Genomic DNA, 24,101 nt, shown 5'->3' with positions numbered 1-24,101 from the left:
TAGAGAGAACAGGCCCCAAGTCAGCAGAGGCCAGGATCCTGAGGGCAACAGGAGAGATCTTTGAGTCTTGGTCTGTAAAGCACTTGTTTTACTCTTCACCGCTAGGGGTGGAACCCAGGCTTCACTAGGCAAGCTCTCCTCCCACAAGCAATACCCCAGCTCTAAACAGGGCACTGTAATGTCATTCAACCCAACCTCCCAGAACCCATTTCTAGCTTTTTGCCTAGGTAGTAGTTTTTTTTTTTTTTCAGATTGCTTGTCTTGTTAATACTAACTTAGATTAAGATCATAGACCATGCCTCCCTGATTCACAAGTATTACATTTAAATGTGAAGATTTAAAACAGAGAGAAACAGGCAGGAAAGCAAAAAATAATAAGCAGCCACATGCAGGGCTAGAACTTTCACACTCAGAGTCTGTGAGGCAGATGTCCTGAGCAGGGAACCCCTTTCCAGTTCTGAGAGGAGGGCAAGGCAGGGACAAGCAGGATACCATCTGCAGAAGTACAACCAGTTTCTTAAGTACATACATGTATTTGGCTAGGGCCTGGCAATCCAGGTCAATTCTGGTGTGGCCTTGGCAACTTGATATAGAATGTCCAATGAGGTAATTTTATCATCACAAACCTCCGTCCTGTGTCAGGTTAACTGTGGACAATGATCGCATAGCCCAGACTGCCACAGAAGTGACTGACTGTCTCTGTTTTGTGGTAGTGCTGACAGGGCTGTTAGAGCTCACTAGGAGCTGGGAAATATGAGAGCCTCTTGGGCTCTGCCCCTAGCAACAGGGCAACTGACAAGGATATGACCTCCCTCTTGTAAGTGAACACACACACAAAACACACTGCACATCACATAACACACAGCTGACACGAGGTGTATAGATGCTCTAGTATCACTTCTTAGCCATATCCCTGTACTGAAGGGGAAGTAAGTCTCAGGATAACCAAGCCTCTTGCCCAGAATCTGCAGCCAGGTACCATTCCAAGATTGGTTGAATGGCTCCCTGGAACCTAAAGTAGATTTAGTAGGAGAGACAGGGGTAAGCCCAATTCCACATGGAAGGGATGGCAAAGGCAGGCTATGGTGGAATATGAGGGCAATCATAGTTGGAGCTTATGGTCAGGCTCTTATCCCTTACTCATGTCTGTCAGACTTAGAGCCCTGCTTCTTCCCAGCACTCTTCACCACCAGGGCCAACCAGGTAACCTTGCCTGTTATCATTCACTGCCCAGCTCCTCTGGTTGGTGGGCTGCTAAGACCAAGTTTTGCCCAGCTAGGCATCAAGAGGAGAATTTACGGGGCTGGGGATTTAGCTCAGTGGTAGAGCGCTTACCTAGGAAGCGCAAGGCCCTGGGTTCGGTCCCCAGCTCCGAAAAAAAGAACCAAAAAAAAAAAAAAAAAAAGAGGAGAATTTACTAGTTCCAGTGGCTATGACACAGGCATCAGGCTTACAAGTGGTAGATATACACACGGAAGCAGAATCCCATACACATAAAAATAAAAGAAAAAGAAAATTCATGTGGAGGTCTAAGTCCAGAGAAGCAGATAAAGAGGAGGGCATGTCAGATGAGATGCTCCTTGCCAGCCTCCCTAACACACACAGTGTTGGTCTCATTCCTGCTCTTTCCCACATCCCCTCCCTAGACAGTCAAGATCCATGCAGCCTCCCCAGCAGAGGAAGCATACCGACCCCTACAAGCCAAACTGAGAGGCCTTCACCACATCACCAGAGCTGATGCTAGGCCAAGCATGTCACATGCGTGGCCCAGTTTTTCTTCCCTGTTCAAACACTATCTCCCTCAGAGCCTTAGACTGCTGTGTGTTTGAGTTAGGCTTTGTTCACTGCTCAGAAACCATATTCGTAGTCACACATCACTGCTTTACAGTGGAAGGGTAAGCAGATGCCTAGAGCCAGCCCAACCATGAACGTGAATAGTAAAATCTCCAATGAGAGACTGACAGTCTCAGTTACATAGATGTCCCTGGCAAGAAGGAGCATTTCCATTCACTGGGCAGGCCACTTCTTGGCAAATAGTCCCCTATCAAGTCCCCAACCACCAGGCACTCCTGGACCTACCCTTGTCTCTCACCTGGGACCCAAAGGAAGCCTGGGGTGGCTGAGCTGGAGTCAGTTTGGGGGTGGGGAATACCTCTCCAGGAAAGATCTGACCAGGCCAGGACTTTGGACTTCTGAACCTGCATCCTCTGTTCTCTAGGGAAAGGCAGGATCTCCCGAGGAATCATGAGGTCTAATAGACTTATTCCAAGCTGGTCATTGTGTGGCCTTAGGGTAATGATCTGAGTTGCACTAGTTAGAGAAGAGGGAGCTTGGTGGGGTGAGGCAGGGAGCCATGCAGCCATGCATGTACAATCCCTGTGCTGCTTTCCTTGCAGAGTGCAGCTCCTTCTCACCGCCCACCACTGTTATCCTGCTCATCCTGCTGTGTTTTGAGGCCCTGCTCTTCCTCATTTTCACATCAGTGATGTTTGGGACCCAAGTGCACTCCATCTGCACAGATGAGACGGTAAGCAGAGCCTCTAACCTTGGCTTTGGGGACCCAGTCACCTGTCAGTCCTGAGGGCTCTGTCAGGGTGCAGGGCACAGTGCCTTCTGTTCTAGTGACCTGGTCATGTTTATGCAGATCAGCTAGTTATACAGGAATGGCCCTGCCTGCAGCCTTAGCCGGAGGTTTCCTTTAACACATGTCCCTCTTTATTACACACTGGACCCTGCCAGGCATTTTGCCAGACTCTTGTCCTTCCCAGCAAGGCTTCTAGACATGAGCTTCTAGAACTGATGTCATGACTGGATCCAGGAGACAGATCTGCTTTGAGCCTCCAAGACAGCACATTTTGGTCCTTGCCTGCTCACCTCATGTCCTACAGCCAATTTCTGGCCTTCCAAAGATACCCAGAAGTCTTGAAGTGGTTGTGATGTGACATTTCTTGACTTTTGTGCTTTGGGTTCTAGAAGATGGAGTGGGCAGCACTTTGCCTTGAATGTGAAAAAAAAGAAATCATGGGGACCCAGATTCAACCTCTTGCTTGCCCCTGGCTTTATGAGTGCTGCCCACTCACCTTCCCAGATAAGAGCTTTCACCTGTGGTCCATGCTTTTAGATGCAGGACGGCGTCTTCCATGGCTTCAGGTGCTCCAGCTCTGTGGGCCTAGCAGCAGAGAGGGAGCAGTGCAGAGTGCATTGTGAGTTCTAGGTGTTTCCCAGTGCTTTCGACGTCTTTTAACCACTGTCTTTCATTTATAAGAATTCATGTCATTGCAAGAGGTTTGGTGTATATTCAGCCATATTCAAATCGGTAAATGGGACCAGCTCCTCCACAGAAGACCTATAGGAAGCCCAAATGTGACTGTCAGGCCCTGACCATTTGGGGAGCACTTTTAGGTCCCCCAGAGTGTTCTGGGGGCAATAGATAAACTGACAAATAGATTGATAGATTGTCCTAAACAGAATTGTGTTGCCTGTGGCTCATGGGGAGAGCACCATCGTCCTTAACTGATGTCCTCCCGGGTCCCACCGAGGAAAGCATAGGCTGTCCCCACCCCATTCTTGGCCAAGACTCCGAACAGACAGGCAGCCCCTGCTTTCTGCTTCTCTGGCAGCTCAGTGGCTCTATTTGAAGGAGGAAGGAAAACACACACTCTTCCTAGCCCCATTTTTATTTTTGTTTTTGTTTTTCCTGAGACTTGACAGGGAAAGTGGCACAAGTTGGGAGAACTGCCTTGTACTTCAAGCTCCTCTGGGAAGGAGCTCTGGGAAGCCCCTCCTCACCTCCACACCATGACTGAGGCTGCAAGCCGCCCTTTCTCTAACCTGCACTAATTTGCTCTTCCTCTTGTGATTCCTCTCCTTATCAACTGCCTCTTGCTGTCTCACCCTTCCCCTTTGTGTCTCCTCAGCCTGCCCAGTGGCTGCTCCTTGACCTCTGGGCTGGTGAGACAGTATCAGAGCAGTCAATTCACCTGCTGCTTGTTTTTTTGTTGTTGGGTTTTTTGTTTTGGGGGGTCTTTTGTTTGTTTGTTTTTTGGTTTTGGGTTTGTTTTTTTTGTCTGCAAAGTGGTCATTATAGCTTCAGCTCTCCTATGCATCTTTACCACACCAACAGCCACCATTAGTTGTTGGAATTTCAATCTCATGCATCAAAGCCTTAGCATACATGGGTGCCTTGGAGCACTTCCTGATTCAGCAAAGACTCAGAACAGTGGCCCAGGTGCCTGCTGAGAGCTCACTGTCCCTTCGTCCTCAGGGCCTTGTAAATGCATGCCACCAGAAGCCACTTTTAGTGACACTTGTTATGAGAGACTAAAGAAAGCTTCATTGTGTAGATAGCTTTACTGCTTTGAAAAGGAAGTGTTCACTCTGGTTACCTGAGGCATGTGGACATCCCTCTGAAAACTACAGAGGTGGAATGCTTGACTGAAAGTGTGATTGTTCTTGTTTTCAGGGAATAGAACAATTGAAAAAGGAAGAGAGAAGATGGGCTAAAAAAACAAAGTGGATGAACATGAAAGCCGTTTTTGGCCACCCTTTCTCTTTAGGCTGGGCCAGCCCCTTTGCCACACCAGACCAAGGGAAGGCAGACCCGTACCAGTATGTGGTCTGAAGGACCTTGACCAGCATTGCCACTCAGACCACATCACAGCACTCCCATCCGCTCTCGGGAATGTTTAGGCCAAAACTCTTAAAACTTTTTTATGTCTTCAGAAAAATGGCTGAGCATTGCAGAGAAAAAAAAAAGTCCTCATGTTTTATTTTTTAAGAAAAAAAAATCATTCTTTCAATTTTTTGATGACTGAAGCTGCTCTTTTTCCTTTTAAAATCACTTCTCTGGCCTCTGTTTCCTCTCTGCTGTCTGTCAGCATGACTAACGTCGAGGGTGCTGCCCAGGCCTTGCCCCTTCTACTAATTGAATGCCCCCTGATGCTGTGCGTGGATGAACTGGCCCAGTAGGAAAGCCAAGAGGGCCCTGACCTCCTCCTGCCCACAGGGCAGCACTGGCGTCCACAGGACTCAGAACCTCATGAAGATGATGCTAACCCCTTGAGGCCTAAGGATGGAAAAATTGGGGCTGAAGCCGTCATAAGGGTCCTTGGCGCAGTGGTCTCCTGCACTAGTGGACAGTTTGCCTCAGTCTCAGATATCAGTTGTCAGCCTTGTAGTTGATGGGCATGGGTGTAAAGAATGGTGTGGGGGAGGGGAGAGGTAAAGGGGCCTTTGTATTCTGAATCAGCAATTATGTCACTCTGGCTTTTTGGGAAGACTACGAAAGAGATGTTTCCCAGTTCAAAATGCCTTATACAATCACAAGAGGAAAAACAATTTCAGGCAAGCTACAACTACTTCCTACCCCAGTTTCTGCCCTTTCCCAGCAAGATTTCAGTCATTGGGAGGGAAACAGACTTGCCACCTGTCAGGATCATCTCATTCTTAACTATGTCATGGGCATATACTTTCTAGAGTTAAGTCCTCCAGATGTGCACAGACCTGTCTTACATTTGTTTAGCCCGGGAAGTGGTTGTAGATGTTAGGTAACACTCTTAGAGTTGCCAGGTAGCCCCTACTCACCTGCTTCTCAGCCTGCCACACAGATGAGCTTTCCCATCAGTAGGCACTGCCTAAGCAAAGTCACACAGGGAAGAGCTGGTCTCGAGCTGGGGAAGGACCAGAGGGTGTAGGAGATGCTGAGAGAAGACCATTCTTGAACCCTACAGCCATGTGGAACCTGAGCACCATGAAGTCCCCCACACCAGTGGGTTTAAAAGCAATCACCACAAAACTCCTTTTTAGCTTTTGCTTGGGGTGGGGGTGGGGATGAGGTTTTCACTCTAGTTGTGGGCAGGAAGAAAGTTAATGTAGCCCTGTGGTTATTTTTCACAAGTCGGTGGGACACTCTGCCTCTTCCCAACTCTGTCAGTGCTTCCACATGGGAACAATGCAATAAACCTTTTCCAAACCTGCCTCTGCTCTGCTCTCTCCCCATGGCCTGTGCAGAAGGGCAGGTGGTGGCAGGCTGCAGGGTGAGGGAGTTTAGTTTTATTCTTAAAGGCCAAGGATGGCCTTTCTGCAGGCACAGTGCTCTGCATGTGTTGGTGGGGAGGATGCTCTATGGCTCCAAGAGGTCAATCTTTCTGGAGTCTAGGCCCAGAGCCTGCCCAGCAGCGAGCAGAAGCTGTGCCAACAGAAAGTGCCTAGCGTCCATACCCACAGTGCTGGGTGCTACTCTTGGGGTTCTTGGTGATGGTATCTAGTGATGACAGTTGAGGCAACCCTGAGGAATTGGTCACCTCCCCTACCTCAGTAGGCTTTGACTTGTCTCTGTGTGCTGTTTAGGCTGAGATTCTGGGTGTGTGCATGTACACATAACTTTTTTTTTAAAGATTTTTATTTATTATATGTAAGTAAACTGTAGCTGTCTTCAGACACACCAGAAGAGGGCATCAGATCTCATTACAGATGGTTGTGAGCCACCATGTGGTTGCTGGGATTTGAACTCAGAACCTCTGGATGAGCAGTCAGTGCTCTTAACCACTGAGCCATCTCTCCAGCCCTACACATAACTCTATATATTGACATATGTAGGTGATTTTAGATCAAGATCATAGCATTTGTTCTCCAGGTGCCTTTGAAACTTTATTTACAGATCTCTTGGCATATATGAAAGAGGTGTGACCTGTTCCAGGTTCAGCAGGTCAGAAGGGTCTAGCCTTGCTTGAATACTCAGGATAGACCTTCTATGTCAATGGGCAGCTACACTGGAGCTATAGGTTCTGTTGTCATTCTCTCTTACACATGCACGCACACACACACACACACACACACACACACACACACACACACTTCCCCCCCCTCAAGACTGGAACTCAGGAATAGCCTTTAAGGGCATTTTGTGAATGACTCATAGCTTTACCCTTGGAGTTTCTAAGGAATGCAGTAGATGACACTGCGGGAATCTGAACCCTGAGATTAAAGTTCACACTCTAAACAGGCATGCGCCCAGCTTACTGCCCAGGTCCCATGTGAGTCTCCCTCTGCATTATTACAAGACAAAGGCCACAAAGTGAATGTCCTTAATGCCCTCACTGCTTCAAAAGGGACCGAAGACAGGACTACCCCTAGAGTGGCCTGTGTGTCCCATTTCAATTTCTCTGAAGCCTGGAGTGCTTTTCTGACAGCACAGTGACCAAGGCTGTGTGTCAACAAGTTACTCTGCCCTGAGTCTTTCCATCTGTTAAGATGGAGTGAAAGGTTTTTCTCTGTGGCCTTACTGGAAAGTGAGCCTTTGTAGCCCATCTTCCAGAATGGTGACTAGATAATAGGAGTGAAGAAGACATGGCCAGTGGGCTGGGTAATCCCACGTACTTGTCCATTTCATCATGTCATATCCACATATTGGCATGAGCTCAGTGACATGTACACAGAAATGTGTGCCCAGCCTCTCCTCACTTGGACCTTACAAGACTTCCAGGGTTAAAGGGTAGCTAGTCCTTGCTCATTCTGGCTCAACCACTTTGCATCCTGAGGAGAAAAATCTTCCAAATAAGGCAAACAACTAAGTGCTTATTAAGGAATACCCATGCAAGACTGACATCACAGACACCCCACTCCAGGAGGATGGGCTTGAACGTGACTAAGAAGCTCTCAACTTGTCTTCTTTCAAAACGAAGTGCACCTGTTCCAAAGGGCGAACTAACCAAGGTAGTTCCAGCAAGAAAGGAGAGCCAATGCTTTTCTGCATAGCCAGTGCTTTTCTGCATAGGATGTGCAAAGGATCAAGCTCAGGGCCTCAATCTACAGGGATGGGGCTGCAGCTTAGACCTGCTGCAGGTGGTGGTGAGTGCAGCAGCCTAGTTGCTGGAAGGTAGTATCCGAGGCCAGCATGCTCCTAACATGAGCATGAGCTGTTAACCCCTTCTACTCAGTTATCTGTGCCTCTCCCACCTGAAATATATTAAACAGCCTCTAATGACCTTTAAACATGTCATTTGAACTTGTCTTGACCAATGGCACCTTTACTGATGAGCCAGCAAGACAAGGGTAGAACGGAGAACCAACCTTCCTGTGAGGAGCATCCAGTGAGTTCTCCAGACCCAGTGTTTGAGCAACTCAACCACAGGCAGTGTTCTGGTATTCATTTTCCACTGTAGCTTCCCTCACAGTGCTGGTTCTTTATCTGAAGCCAAGCGTGGAGGTGCACATGTTACAGACCCAGTGAGTTCAGAAGTAGAGGCAAAAGGGTCAGGTCAAGGTCATCCATTGCCATATGGAGAGCTCAGGATTAACCCGTGGTACAAGCGACCCTATCTCAAAAAACAAAGACTCCATAAAGAGCCAGGTAAGTGTGTCTGTAGCCCCAACACTCAGGGAGTTAGGGCTAGAATATGGCTTGAGTCCAGGAGTTCAAGACCAGCTAGGCAGCACAGTGAAGACCTTATTTCAAAAAGAGAAAAGGAAAGAAGCCACTGGGCAGCACGTTCTCTCAAATCTGAGCCTTCGTCTGCTTTCTCCCTCCACTGCCCTCTCATGGACAAAGAAAAACAGAGGAATGATGACCCGTACTTCCAGGACTTGCTAGAAACCCTCTGGGGGAAAGGTGCCACCAACAGCTCTCCTGTGGAGTAAAGAATATCTGGAATTCATCTGGGATGAACCTCAGTGTGTGTTCCAACCCCTGCTTGTCTATTTAACTGCCAAAGTATGACCTTGGACAGGCTCCCTAAGCTTTAGTTGGTGTCTGTAAAACATATGATCACCCACTCTCATGGTTTCTGTAAGCACTGGATAAAAATGGAAGGTAGAGTGGTGCGGACTTTGGTTTTTGTATGTAACAGCTGCACAGGAGATGCAGTTTTCCAGTCTGAGTCACCAGTGCCTCTGCCCCGAGTCCTGGGGTTAAACACATGTACCACCATGCCCAGCAAAAAAACCTTTTTTAAAAATACATTACCTGCTGAATACTTCCAAGTATTTTGGTTGTGAGTACGTGTATGTTCTGGGTTGCAATAGGAAGATGTTTGATGCTGTGGGCTGCAGTAGAAGGGTGAGAAGCTGCTGCTGAGGAGAGCTGGTATCTGGCCAGCTGTACAGAGCTTGCTGTGGGGATGCTGGCCAACTCATCTGCTGGCGTTGGGGTTCTATTCCAGGACTCTCACAAGCCCTGAGCCCACGCTTGGGGACTCTGCTGCCCTTGTGAGTCTTAGGCCTCACTCATTCATGCTGGGGTGTCGGTGAAGGTTCACAAGTCAGACTCCACTGGACATTCAGGTGAGGCCAAAGCCTGCTCACTGAGTCACGGCTCACTGAGTGGACCTCAGGCTGCAGAGTTGCCTTCCGGACACCTTTAAGTCTACAACTCTTAGAAAAAGAAGCCCCTGGGTCTGTTTTATGAAACAGTTTACTTAGAATATTTTCTTTCCATGCTCAAAGCTGATACTCCTGAGTCTATGTATGTAGCTGCTAAGGAATGTCAGCACACAGGCCAGTTGATCCTAACTCACCACTTTACAGCGCTAATCCTGGGCTTGCACTGCCCCTGCACCTGACTTTGAGACCCACAGAGTGAAGCTTCGTCAGAGAATGAGGAAAACACCTGGTAGAGAGAGAAAAAGCACTTGTTTCATTTCGGCATAACCTCCCAACCGAGCTTGGGCTGCTGGCTCGGCCTCTCGGGACCTCAGTACTGAAACCTTTACAAGGTGTGTGTGTGTGTGTGTGTGTCAGGATCTGTGTTCCTAGCTTTGAAGAAATCCAAGGAAGTATGGCATACCCAGTCTGTCCCACTGTAATGCCCCAGCCCTTGTTGAGTGACTGCAGATGATAACCAAACAGGAGATGCAGGATCCCTGCAAGTTAGTTACCTCTGTTGTCATTGCTGCTATAAGGTATGGCCAGGGGCTGCAGAGGGCATCGTGTGCCTGTGTGCATGACTTGCAGGGGCTAAAACTCAGGTCTTACCCGATTCTTGTTCTCATTAAAAAAAAAAAAAAAAGAACTAATGCTCACTCCAAGGTGAAAACATGAAACACAGAAATATACACCGTCTGCAATGGTAAGAGCTCCGTGGGAGTGTCCTATGCAAAATGCTTCTCCCCATGGTAGGACACAGGTCGCAGGATGGCCCAGGGTCATGCAAAACTGTCGCCATGATTTCTCGTTGCCACACTGTTGCAATTTATAGAACTAGTTACTTTGTCTGCCGTTGCTGCTCATTCCAGTTCACAACTTTTCACTATAACTTAGTGTCAATTCTGTCTTGGGTTCTTTTGATGTTTGAACTTCTCATTGTGAAATAATTTCAGACTTATAAAAACTAGCAAAATTGTATATCTTCTGTATGACATTCAGTGTTACCAAAGATAAACATCTTAAAACAACAACAACAACAAATTCCTTTCTCTTTTAAGAAAGTAATTTGAAAGGAAAAAAAGAGGAGGGGGTGGAGGGAAGCTTGCAGTCCGCATGGTAGTACACACCTGTAGTCCTAGCTGTTCAAGAAACTAGTATGGGAAGATCACGTGAGCCTCGGAGTTTGAGGCCAGCTTGAACTATGCAGCAGACTAAAACCCATTTTCTCTTTAAGAACAAAACTCTTGAAACCACTGTCCTCCACCTCGGGAGAGGTTCCACTGCTCGCCTTTTGTCTTCAGGGACTCCACATTCTACTACTTGTCTCTTTTTCCCCATTTCTATCAGTTCCTGGGTCTTAAATTTATCACGGCCTAGATTTTTTTTTAAACTAGAGATAAATTTATATAATGTAATACAAATCATTTAAATGTATAGTTGGTTCTAAGACACTTATCAAATTTAGAATAAACAACTTTTGTCTAGTTCCAAAATAGTTCAAGCACAGACCTTGGCCCTGGTGAAAACTGTAGGTCGGTTACTCTGTCAGCTGCTCTCGTGTGGGGTTAGGCTGTGGTTTGGGGCAGGAGGGACACTGGCGTGTTACACTTGTGCTTCACTGTAATTGGGAACACTTGCTGCTGGTCCACTGAGTCCTGGCAGTTCTGACCTTGGTGGTTGTGTTAAGTTCATTCCTGGAACGTCTCCCTGCTGTAAAGTGGCCACTGGCTCCTTCAGTTTTTAATTTCTCATATGAAGAGAGAGCATGAGATCAGGCTATTTTTTGTTGTTTTTTGGTTTTGTTTGTTTGTTTTAAGACTGACTTAAAGTCCCTGGCTGTCCTGGAACTCACAGAGATCCACCTTACTCTGCCTCTACTCTCAGCTAAGGTCAGATTCTTTAACTGATAGCTTTTACAGAAGTCAAGAAACTTAAGTCCCTGAGATGTCATGGGAAGGGTGCAGGAGTATTGGTATAGGATATGGTCAGATCAGTCTGTGTGCCTGCATTACAAAAGGGATATGCCATATTCCAGTTACAGGAGAAAATTGCATGGAGGAGAAGAATTAGGACCACAGAAGTCTTCCTTGGGGGAGAGGGTCATGAGTCATGATTGAGTATATCAGCATCTGTGTGAAAGACTCATAAAACTCCCTTAGCTTTCAGAAGAGGTAGAGAGAGCAGAGGCCAGACTGGGGGCTCAGAGCCTTTGTAAGGATGATGTGAATCTGGAGATCAGATCTGTCTGTATCTGTAACCATTCGGGCCTTTTTCCTACCTATCACCCTCTTTCTGTGGCCGGGGGACCGAGTCACAGCCAGCACCCACAGCAGGTGAGTGGTCATCTTGGGAGAGGCCATGGGGGAACATACACCGCATGAACAGGTTTGACACCAACTTCACCGCCCACAGTGGCCTGGGCACCTTCTGTTGCTTCCCTTTGCATGCCTGTGTCCTGTGCTGTGTCCTCCCCCTCAGCCATGCCAAGCTTGCTGATCCCACTGTGGGCAAGGGGCCCCTTTCTTAGTGGTTTCATAGGTGATAGTCTAGCTCATGTCTGCAGAAGCCAAGAAGATATCCTTGGCCATTGGGTATCTGTCCCTGGCCAGTAGCAGGTCCCTGCCTTTGTAGGAAAGGGTCTGATGGTCTGCAGGTGACAGGCAAGTCCAATGCCAGGTCTGCCCATTGTGCTTCATAGTCTCTGCTCTGCCCTGCAGTCCTAAGGGTTCTGGGTCACAGCAAGCTGTATTAGACTTTCCATCCCCTGCTCTGCCAGGGCAAAGGGTGTGTTCACGCAGCACGCTGACCTTCTGCCCCATTCCCCTTCAGGGCATTGAACGCCTCCAACGATCAAAACAGCCCAGGGAGCAGTCGGGCAGCTGGAAGTCGGTCCAGGAGGCTTTTGGTGGGGAATTTTCCCTGAATTGGTTCAACCCTTTCACCAGACCTTGTCAACCAGAGATACCCATCGACAAGGGCTTGGTACGGCAAGTGTCATCTCTGTCAAACATGGACAACGTGGAAACAGCTGAGGGCCAATTGGAAGAGACAAAAGACAGGGACCCTGTGGAGGTACTTGGTGAATAGAGGTCACTGAGAGTAAGATGCCAACAGTGCCTGCTACCCTGATGAGTGTTACCAACTGTCACCCCCACCTTTTTTTTCTGCTAGGATTGGGGTAGGGGGTGGTGGGAGGGCAGTAGAGGGTACAGGAGAGAAGGGTCTTTGAGTTCCTCTTAGCAGGATGTGCTAGAAGGGATGGTCATTAACACTTCTCCAGGCCTATTCTCTGTCCAGCAAGGGAAATGGTGACCAGGATGTCAGGGTAGGGGATCCACTTCTGCTTCTTGAGGGCTCTCTTGGGGAGGCTGAAGATCTTGGGGAAGGGATACTAACATCAAGGAAGACCAGCCTGGAATGCTAGAGAGACTCCAGCCATTTCCAGGAAAGGGATTCCTTGGCTGGCTGGCTGGCTGGCTGGCTGGCTGGGAATCAGAACAAAGGAGGGGCTGCTGAGCCTGTCTTCAGGACTTAGGCTTGGTTGACAGAGCACCCCACACATCTGTGTGCATGCATACACATGTGCAGAGCCTACCCAAATGGAAACAAGCCTGAGTTATGACAGTACCATCATCCTATAGATACTAGACACTTCCCTGACACAACAATGCAGCCAGCCTTTCTGTGACACAAGCATGCATTACCAGAAGAGCTAAGTAAAGACATATATTAAACTCCTGGAAAAAAAAGTCTAGTAAGATATGGGGACAGGTGCAACCAGAAATGGCGGACCTTTGCATTTTAGAGCAGCTCCTAAGATGGTGCCCCACAGAAAACTGCATTCCGGGCTAGAGAGATGGCTCAGCGGTTAGGAGCACCCGACTGCTCTTCCAGAGGTCATGGGTTCGGTTCCCGGCAACCACATGGTGGCTCACAGCCATCTGTGGGGAGATCTGATGCCCTCTTCTGGTGTGTCTGGGGACAGCTGCAGTGTGCTTATGTATAATAAATAAATAAATCTTTAAAAAAAAAAAAAAAGAAAAGAAAACTGCATTCCTAGACCTAGTGACACATGCCTTATCCCCAACATTTAGAGGAGGCAGCCAGTCTCTGTCTGGCGAGGCTGGTCCACATGGTTCCAGCAACATAGTGAAACCCTGTCTTAAAAACAACAAAAGAAGAACTGTGTGGTGGTCAAGACACGCAGACTGCTTAAACCAGGAAGACCCCAGACACTGCTCTCCCAGGATGAGCTTGGACCTAGTCTGCTCACTGGAGCTTGAGGTACCTGGCTTTACTGACAGTCTGGGCAACCTCCTGCACGCCCCATCCATTATTGCAGTGGTTGCCAAAGCAGCAGCTTCTGCAGTCTAACCAGTTAGTCTCAAGAAACACACCCAACTCCCCAACCCACTCCTTGAACCATTCCCCAGTGTTCCTGGGCCAACAGAACCCATGGCCTCAGTGACATGAGTCAGTCGAGGTACTGTCCCAGGACCCTGAGAAAGGATCGCTGTGAGGAGCCAAGTGGTCCAATTCTTGGGCAGCGTCCTAGGTCGTCCCTCAGACTTGAGCATTAGCAGCTGTGGCCTACTTCACCCCACTGCGAGTGCACTTCCTCCAAGCAGGTCTGCTCTAACGTCTATTAGCAATAACGTGAGGAACCCAAGTTGGCCCTAACGTTGCTGGCACTGTGTGCAGAGAACTGTCCTCTGGTGCAGGGACCCCAACCCCAAACAGAGCTGGATAGCCTATGTGCTGGATCATAACCAGAGATTCCACACCAGGGAGAAAGCAGGGCTAGTGACTGGGTCCCCAAGGAGCAGCAGTTAAAAGAAGGAGGAGCTTCAGCATCTGGATTTGTTAACTAAATGCCCTCCCACACTGAGGCAGAAACTAGTCTTCCTTGGGGACAACTTGGCCTGCAGCAGAGGTACCTCCCAGCCCGCAGCCATTTGTTTCCAAAGTGCTTTTCCTGGAAAGGTTGAAGTGTGCATTTTGCTCTTACAGGTTTAGATCTTCCACACTCCTCAGCAAGCCCATTACCATGTCCGGCCTCAGCCATATTGCTCCCATGTCCAGGAGATACAGACAGCCAGGATCATGTAGGTAGTAGTCTGTCCAGCCCCGGATCTTGTGCCTTCACACCAGAACACAATGACTTTCTCTCCAGGGTGACTCATGAGATTCTACTCAGCACTGCAGCTGATAAAAAGAGGCCCAGTGTTTCTAGGCCAGAGGCTGCTTGCACACCTGCCTCTCGGTTTGAATGAAAGTTCTTTGGTCTACCTCTGTGGCTAGAGGTGCCTGTTTTTTTAGCAGGAGATCCTAGCCCAAAGCACTGGACAGCATCCTTCCTCTCAGGTCTAGTGTGTAAAACAAGTGTCACACAGACTCTAACAGTGGTTTCATGGGGTTACTAACTGACCCTTCTTGGCCCCAACATACACAGAGGTCATGCCACAAGCACATACCAGACATCTGCATGGCCCAGAGGTGGGCATCTGGGCAAAAGGAGTGAGGACTTGAGGTTTTCTGGTTTCAGGTGAATGAAGGAGTGATGACAAGTTTTATATTAACTTAACACAATCTAAAGGTGTTTGGGAAGAGGGATCTCAGTTGAGAAAATGCCTCTAAGGTTGGCCTTTACACAAATGTGCAGTGCATTCTCTTCGTTGATGTAGGAGGACCAGGTCCAGTGTGAGTTGTGCCACATCCGGGCTGGTGGTTCTGGCTGGTGTAAGAAAACATGATGGGCAGGCTTTGAGGAGCAAGCCAGTAAGCAGCACTTCTCTGTGACCTCTGCATTAGCCCATGCCTCCAGGGTCCCGCCCTAACTTCCCTCAGAGATGGACTGTTACCTGTAAGATGCAATCAACCCTCTCCTCCCCAGATCGCTTTTGGTCATCGTGTTTTTTCACAGCAACAGAAACCCTAAGACAAGAATGGCCTTTGAATACACCAAACACTCCTTATTCAATCTGTACTCAGTACCTCTGGAATTCATGTCCACTCAGAACTACAGCCCTTGAGAGAGGCTGACCATCACGAAGATGGCCCAGACCAAGGAGGCCAACCCACTGGAGAGAGCTCCTGGATCCATGAAGTTCAGAGACAATGACTCTCCCCAGATTAAGTTAAGCAGCATGCTGGTGTAAAAGAAAAATTAACTCGGGACCACTTAGCCATCTTAAAGTTGCCAGAGTTTAATTCAAAGCACAGTGATACATGAGCAGATCCCTTTACAGCATAGTAAAGCACAGACTCCAGGGAACAGGGAAGGATACCTTGCTTCTTCAGATGTTGTCACTGGCCATAGACTCTTACTTAAGGAAAGGGCCTCCCTCCCCTGGCCCATCTAGAGCAAGAGGGGCCTCACGCCAGCGTGGGGCCTGCTTCCGAGAGGACGGAGCCCTAGGGTAAGAGCTTGTAGCACCTGGTCAAGGACCAGCTCCACGATGCTTCCTACAGGACTTCCAGCACAGCCTCCAGGCACCCCTGGACTTGATAGAATCCATGGTGTAGATGGAAGATGCCTCTGGCACTTCTCTATCTGGGCTCTGGATATGGTTCTGAATCCAGATGACAGTGGCACTGTCTTCTGAGGCCACAGTTCCTAAATATGTATTTGAGATGTCTGCCTATGTATGACATGTGCTTAGGTAACCTGGCTCCCTGGAGCTACTGCCGGTGGTTACATTGGCCTTTGAGCTCTGTCTTTTGCTGGGCTGGCTCTTGAATCTGCCTTCATATGAGTAATCAAAATTTAATCATTTCTTTTTTTTTTTTTTTTCCCGGAGCTGGGGACCGAACCCAGGGCCTTGCGCTTCCTAGGCAAGCGCTCTACCACTGAGCTAAATCCCCAACCCCTAAAATTTAATCATTTCTGACCTGAGAGCTAAATGCAATTTAGGAAATGCTAACATGCTTACCAAGGCTCAGAGCCAATCAGGGCTCCTGCCTCCATCTCAATGGTATCAGATGGGCTACTTTGTGATGAGAACGACCTTCTCGGCATGAACCTCTTTCACTTGTCTGGAAATAAACTTGACAATGAACTTCCTGGGTCCAGTTTTCACTGGGGTGCATTCTATCTGGAAATTGATGGTCTTTCCGGGCGGCACCGTCCTAGAAAATTCAAAGGCATACAGTCAGCCAAAGGTGCCACAGCAAGAAAAACTGCATGAGGAACCAGGCAGGCATCTGGGAAATCCCTGTGCTGCAGAACCAGTGAAACAGTCCTCAGCTGTAAGACAAGATGGCTGGCTGGAATGGCTGCTTTCCAGCTACGCAAGTCACAAACCCTCCTGAGAGCCCTCAGGAGCAAGTTTCATGATGACTCTACAAAAAAGTGTTGTCTAACCCTAGGTATTCAAGATGGCAAATACATGAGAGTATATTAGGCTCTGAGGCCCTGCCCCAATACTACTGAACTGAATGTAGTTTTGTTGTTATTTGTTGTGTATTTTGTTTGCTTCGTTTGGTTTTGGGGGGAGGGGGACGCGGGGGTGGTTTTATCAAGACAAGGTCTCTCTTGGTAGCCCTGGCTGTCCTAGAAATCACTCTGTTGACCAGGCTGGCCTCGAACTCACAAAGATTCACCTGCCTCTGCCTCCAAAGTGCTGAGATTAAAAGTGTGCACCACCATCACCACCTTGCCAGAATCTGTTCTTTAATAGTGGTCATGGGGAATCAGCGCATCTGTGGAAGTTTAAGAAACTAGTCCCAGAGTAACAGGAGCCTGCTGGGATTTACTCGGAAAATCTAGACACCTGGTAAGAAATAGGCCTGAGGAACAGAGCATTTAAGTAAAATCCTTTACTGGATATGTTGACATACCACAATCAATAGTGTCTGTCAGACAGAAAACTGTGAGAAACACCCCTGCACAAAGGCAGCAAAGACTCCAACTAGGAATATGCCCTTTACCAGGAAGACATGTGGATGCATAGGAACTCATCCCCTGTTCCTGCAGGCTGAGAACGAGCACCGTGCTTTACTCTGAACATTTAAATGATACAAGATCACCTACAGAGACACATGAAACAGCCTATTAGTCCAGAGACTGAGGTATATTAGAGGGTTACCTGTATTATAGGTGATGTTTCAGAATACTAGGTAAATGATAGGTTATTTGACAAAGTTGGGGCTCTGAACTATGCTACCCCAAAACTAAAGTTCACAAGTAATTATGCAAAGAAATTTCCAGGGAAAGTGTAGACTATTTCTATATTCTTATAATGACGTTAACTTCAGTATCCACAGAGAAGATTAAAGTTTTAATGTGAGTTCCAGTGGTGAAGGCATCTTAGGGTTTTAAATGGTCTAGCCTGGGGTATAGTTCCATAGGAGGGCACTTTCCTTTCATGTACAAGACCCTAGGCTCGATTTCCAGGGCGGTGCCTCAAACCAAACAAACTGTAGTGCCACATGTGGGAGCACACATCCTTGATCTCCGCACCCAGGAGGAAGAGGCAGGTGGACCTGTCTAAGCTCAAGGCCAGCCTGGTCCATGTAACAAGTTTTAAGCTAGCTAAGGCTGTAGAGTCTCAAATAATCCAACCCCTACAAGCAACTTACAAAACGACATTCCTCACTCACTTAAGGCTGCACTCAGGTTAATAAGAAAAATGACTCCCTAGCGGGGAAAACCAGGCAAAGGGAAGTACAAATAAATAACAGGAGAGAGCCAACAAGAAAACCTGAGCTGTAAATAGAAACATAAAGACAGGGACGCTTTGGCAATTCTGAAGAACAACCAACCTGACAAGAAGCAAAAGGTCTATTGCTGGTAGAGTAGTAATTAGTGTAACTTTTTCTGCAACCTGACACCAGCAATATGTGTCTACATCTTTACTATAACATCCTAGGAGTTTATATCTCAAAAGTGTGGCGCAGGTGTATGAGACCCCTGTGCAAAAATCTATCACTGGTACGAGTACTCACTCTTGCTCCCAGGACTTCATGTTATTGAGGCCCAGGCTTTCCACTGAGAACTTGATGTTAGTCAAAGGGATGGGCAGGGTGTTCTTGAAGTTGCAGGTGATGGTCAGAGGCTGGTTGACCTTGCTTGTGCTCGGCATCTGTTAGAGTGGAGAAAGACCGGTGTGACAGACTGAAGATGAGAGATCAGAGCTCCACCAAGAAGAGTAATTCTTGGTCCTCTCTCGAAGCCTCGACTGTCAGTAAGTCTGTGCTCATTTGGGAGGCTCAAGTGGGGAACCTGGCCGGCCTGTGCCACTCTCTTAGATCCCACATCTTTGCACATGCTTACCTCTCTAGTTTTGCCAGACATATTTTTAAGAAATTCAAAGTATGTAATCTCACGGTAGCCAGAAGTCCTCGTGTGAACTACATCCTGATAGTATCCATCGAGTCAGGACTCCCCCTTTTCCAAAGCTTGAGCGATAAATAGTTGTTAGAGCTCCCAAGCTATACTGACACTCATCCCGCCTCACCAGTGACCCAAAATACCAAATTGCCTCACAGGACAGCCAAGAGAAACACATCCCAAAACAAGCCATGTTCCAGACATTTGAAAGTCCTACATGCCTCTGGCCTGCCCTGTCTCCCCTGGATATACCCTCTTCCCCAGAGCCCCACCTTCCCTGCCCAGGGCACCCCAGGGCTCATGTCTTTGCCTGCATGTTTCAGGTTTTGTCTCCTGTAATTCTCCTCAGGGCACCTAGGGTCTGAAACACAGCCAACTGAGTGTGCCCTGAGAAAGCTGAAGAGTCTGCCTCCAGGACATCTGAAACACCAACTAAACTTGTGTGGCCTCAGGGGCACGTGTTCTCCGACACCCACAGATATCTGTGATATTACCTGGGAGGGAGACCTCCCAGGAGAAGCTTTTTAACTTATTTTTTTCAGAGGTATTTCATTTACTTGAATGGTTGGTTGCATGCCTAGTGTCCACCAAAGTCAGAAGAAGGCATCAGATCACCTCAAACTGGAGTTACAAGTGGCTGTGAGTCATGATGTGGGTACTAGGAACTGAATCTGGTTCCTCTGTAAGAAGAAGTACTCTTAACCTCCAGCCCCTCCAAAGAAATTCTTGATGATCAAGCCATGGTGGGTACACTGGAACTGCTTCCAAGTAGAGTGAATCCTGTGAAGTATGCACACTCTGCTTCCCCGAGTGGGGACCAGGTCAGTACCCAGCCATGTCTAAAGATAACTCAGTGCCTTGAGCCCTCAACCACACTGCTACAGGAATGTCAAAACATGGTCTCCAAAGGGGGCTATGTCCTCAGCCTGAGACATTCCTATGGGACGTACGCCTGCTGAGATGTAGACATCTTTGACAAACCCTACAATAGCCCTCGCCAGGGGAGGGCTCTGGGATGATTGTATTTGACAGGTCATCAGAAACATAATGAAAGTCTCTTATGCAAGCTGCCTTTGACTCCCGCATGCATGGGAGAAAACTGATCAGAGAGCCCAAGCGAATCTGGCACCCACTTCATCATCTCACTCCACACGGGGTAGGCCCATGGCAAGCTTTGCACTTCATGGACGTGTATCCAAAACTCTTTGATACACAAGAAGCTGATGGCATGGATCTCTTTTGGCAAGAGGAACTGAGCATCTGAGGAGGAGGATGGGAAGAGACTATTCACTGTGTCAACTGCATCTTTATAGTTTTGTACTGTGCACAGGTATTCCTTGTTTTTAAAAGTTTAAACCCATTTAGCCAAAAGTTGAGAAAAGAGAAACTTTTTGACACATCACTTCTCAGAAATACCTGTATGTAAAAAACTGATGTGCCATTTTCCTTAGGAATACAATTGGCCCAAAGATCAGTCAACCAGGAGACCACAAAAGCCCTGAGCTCTGCCCCTCTCCAAGGTCAGATTTCATATAGGATCCCTTTCTAGACTGCAGGCAGCTCACCTCTACAGAGAAGGCAGAGTACAGGAAACACAGGGTCGTATCAGTGGCTACCCGTTCACCAGAATCAACAATTTCTGCAATGATGAACCCTTTAATGACCATCTCATCATCAACCATGCCCAGTTTATAGATGTAGAAACTGGAATCCATGCTGAGAGACACCTCTGATTCTGTGAAAAAATGGGAAGGAAAGAGAGGTGAGTTCTTGGCCAAGATTAGCTCTGGGGTTAGAGCTGCTTGACCTCAGAGGAGTCCTGTCCTCTCTTTAGAAAGCCTGCACTCAGGGACCAAATGGATCTAGCATTAACTGAGACCTCCAGGCCTATTCTGGGATCCCACTCTCAGGGTGGCCTGTCACGTTGACAGCAGCCACAGCCCACTGATGAGAAGGGACACATCAAGCAAATATCTGCTGTTGCAGAGGCATTTCATGACACCATTAGCACCTTCACTTGTGATTGTGTGCTAGACCCCAGATTCCTGGCCTGCTTTTCTTCTGTTCCTAGATTTCTTGTCACCACCAAAATGTAAGTGCTCAATGATTGCTATGTTCTCACATAAAGAGTTAAGGCATGGGGTTGGGGATTTAGCTCAATGGTAGAGCGCTTGCCTAGCAAGCACAAGGCCCTGGGTTCGGTCCCTAGCTCCGAAAAATAGAAAAGAAAAAAAAAAAAGAAAAAAAAAGAAAAAAAAAGAGTTAAGGCATGCGAATGATCCACAGAGAAGAAAGAGACATCAGGTGGTGGGATCCTAGTCTCCCTGGGGCTTGAGGCCTCATTGCCCCTGATCCTCGTACCTTGGCCTTGAATCTGCACAGTCTTCTGGATGACTCCCAGGTTTGTCTTCTTGTTGCCTGTGTAAGTCTGTAGGTCAAGGGAGCATGAAATGTTGACATTCTGTGGTGTGGCCGTTTTCCTTTTCAACACTATGGTCAAATTGATAGGATGTCCTAGCTCCACAGAGTTCTGGAGGACAGATATGTGAAGTGTCCGAGAGTTGAGCTTGTCATCAGGACGTTTCCCAGAGGCCTTCTCCATGGCCTTCCTCTCCTCTGGGCTGCCTGTAGAGACAGAATATTTTCTGAAGACATGCTTGGGGTCTGAGAGAGCCTTCCCATCCTGGTTAGATTTTCTTTCTTTTTCTTTTTTCTTTCTTTTTTTTTTTCTCTTTTGGTCAACAGCACAAGCCATGGTCACCTGGGAAGAAGGGGCATCAACTGAGAAAATGCTAAAATGCTGCCATTTGATTGGTACAAAGACAAGTCTGAGGCATTTTCTTAATTAATTACTGATTTAGAAAGATCTAACCCACTGTAGGTCTAACACCCCTGGGAAGATGGACCTGTGTTGTATAAGAAAATTTGAGTAAGACACGAGAAGCAAGCCAGTCAGCAGTGTTCCTCCATGACTTCTGCTTCAGTTCCTGCCTTAAGTTCCTGCCCTGGCTTCTGTCAGTGGACTGTGAGGCAGAATACTGTGAGCCAAACAAACCCTTTCCTTCCCAAGTTGCTTTTCATCATGGTCTCTATCACAGCAATAGAAGCAAAACTAAGACACCCATTGACTAGCACTGTGGAGGCATCCAGGAGCTAAGGTTTCACACTACAAGCACCCAAGGCCCCATGCTGGGAACCTGTAATAAGTGGAAATGGCAGAACAAAACAAAACAGATCAGAACACCTTTGCTCATCCTTAAAATCTGTGGGAATACTAGAAAGAGTGATTTCTCCTTCAACCTGCCCAGGACTATTGAAATCACCTGAAGGACCATTTAATCACAAAAGCCCACTGAGCCAGGCATGGGGACTTAGACCTCTAATCCCAGCACTTGGGAAACCTGAGTCAGGAGTATTGCCATGACTTCTAAGCCAACCTGGACTACATAATGAGTTTCAATCCATCTACAAAGTGAGACCTTATCTCAAAAAACTGGAAGAGAGGCAGGAGGAACTCAGAAGGCATGAGGTAGTCCCATTCTCTCCCCTCCTTCCAGACCTTCAGTCACCCTGAAAACAGGAAGGATTAGTCACAGTGAAGTCAGAAGCCTCCCCGCCTGGTGGTATGTGGGTTTGGAGCAGACCCACAACCTCACCACAATGGCTTTATTGTCCTTTGGCTTTGATGACAGATCCCTGGAAATGTCCATTTGCAGAGCTCACCTTTACTTGACCAGACTTAGCATACAACAAACATTATCTTTCCTTGTGTATTAAAAAAAAAACAGGGGCTGGGGATTTAGCTCAGTGGTAGAGCGCTTACCTAGGAAGCGCAAGGCCCTGGGTTCGGTCCCCAGCTCCGAAAAAAAGAACCAAAAAAAACAAAAAAACAAAAAAACAAAAAACAAAACAAAACCAGTTTTAAAACCCCAAAGAGAAAACCAGGGAAGAACAAAGACAAAGCCAAGTTGTAAGCTGTCATCTCGAGGCTCTGTACAAATGAGAATGAAGCAGAGCACTGTGTCCTCCGTCTGGACACAGCTCTTAGGTCAAGGCAAGTATACTTTTTATCCCAGACGGTCCCCTGCTTATGATGAAGCAAATGGGAGAAAAATTCAGAGGTTATGAATGATGAATACGGGCTGCACAGAGGTGCTGCAGGGAACCAACGTACAAGCACACAGCAGAGACAGCAAACACAGTCTGGTCTCCAGACTGTCACAGTGTATCCAGCAAACCTGTAGTTTTCAAGGAAAATCAGCCCCTGTGGAAGCCTGATTCGGAACCTACTAGAGAAAAACTTTACACAATCTATTTAAAATATAATCAGAGGGACTATGGATATGGCTCAGCCAGTCAAGGCACTTAATACAAGTTTGGCGACCTGAGTTAAATCCCCAGGACCCATATGGTGGAAGGAAAGGTCTGACTCCCACAAGTTGTCCTCTGACCTCCACATGTACAATATGATGTGCTCACCCACACATATGTACACACACAAAATTAAATAAGTGCAAAAACCATTGTAAATATATTCAAAGAACTGAACGAACAGAAACAGTAGCTTACCAAGTAGATACTATCAATAAAGAACTTGCAATAGTTTTAAAGTCAGTAATAGCTTAGAGACTGCACAAGAAACCATCAGAAAATGTGAGCTTAGGTTTGTAGAGAGAATATCTTATGTTTGTATGGATGTGGCACTTGTCCATAAAAAATGTGATGGCCTACAGCTTAGGCAAGAAATAGGAGGTGGGACACCCGGGAGGCAGAAAGGCTTCTGGGATGGTGTCAGGTAGGAGATTTGTTTGAGAAAGTGTGACAGACGCATGTGGTACCTGCACACAGGCAGTCAGCCACATGGCAAAATGCAGATTAGAGTAAGTGGGTTATTTTACATTATGAGCTAGTCAGAGAAGAGGTATTGTAAATATATTTTGAGTCTGAATCTTACTTCTGGGAGCATGGGGCTTGGAGGGAGAAAGAACTGGAGCTAACTTTTACATAGGTTAATTGAAATTACTTAGTCTTAAGGGCAGAAGGGGAAAGTACAAGGAAAAAGCAACAGTACACTGTCCCCTTTCCTCTCTCCCTCAGGTGCTGGCAAAGTGTTTGCCTAGCATTCATAAAACTCTGCTCTAGTACTTTAAAAGAAAACTTAAAAACAACAACAACAAAAAACAAAACAAAACAAAACAAAACAAAACAAAACAAAAAAAAAAACAAAACCTAGGCCAGGGATGGTGCAAACACCTTTGATTCAAGCACTCAGGAGGCAGAGGCAGGCAGTTCTCTGTTAAGTCCAGGTCAGCTTAGTTTATATAATAGGTTTGAGGCCAGCCAGAACTACGTAGTGAGATTAGTCTCAAAAAAAAAAGACAAAACAAAACAAAACAAAAACCCTCCTAGC

The 24,101-nt window shown here is 47.2% G+C and overlaps 2 protein-coding genes across 23 annotated transcripts in view; one reads left to right on the top strand and one right to left on the bottom strand.

Moving 5' to 3' along the window:
• The window catches only part of Zdhhc3 (zDHHC palmitoyltransferase 3), a 58,724-nt gene that overhangs the window by 31,655 nt on the left and 2,968 nt on the right, over positions 1–24,101 (top strand). For 4 of the 20 annotated variants that reach the window (XM_087561602.1, XM_087561592.1, XM_087561593.1 and 1 more), the window contains 2 exons: positions 2,397–2,527; positions 12,190–13,408. In XM_087561602.1, coding sequence (XP_087417728.1) covers positions 2,397–2,527; positions 12,190–12,447 — 389 coding nt within the window. In that variant the 3' untranslated portion in view covers positions 12,448–13,408. 20 annotated transcript variants of the gene reach the window in all.
• The window catches only part of Tgm4 (transglutaminase 4), a 37,761-nt gene continuing 29,204 nt past the window's right edge, over positions 15,545–24,101 (bottom strand). For all 3 annotated transcript variants that reach the window (XM_087563582.1, NM_022713.2, XM_087563583.1), the window contains 4 exons: positions 21,053–21,316; positions 20,257–20,426; positions 18,307–18,443; positions 15,545–16,488 (listed from right to left, as the gene is read on the bottom strand). In XM_087563582.1, the coding sequence (XP_087419708.1) occupies positions 16,347–16,488; positions 18,307–18,443; positions 20,257–20,426; positions 21,053–21,316 (713 nt within the window). In that variant the 3' untranslated portion in view covers positions 15,545–16,346. The remainder of the gene's footprint in view (positions 16,489–18,306; positions 18,444–20,256; positions 20,427–21,052; positions 21,317–24,101) is intronic.

The sequence above is a fragment of the Rattus norvegicus genome, chromosome 8 (genome assembly GCF_021556685.1).
Source record: "Rattus norvegicus strain SHRSP/BbbUtx chromosome 8, alternate assembly SHRSP_T2T, whole genome shotgun sequence".
Lineage (NCBI taxonomy): Eukaryota > Metazoa > Chordata > Mammalia > Rodentia > Muridae > Rattus > Rattus norvegicus.
Note: the sequence above shows the minus strand (reverse complement) of the source record. Positions and strands in the feature narration are given on the sequence as shown.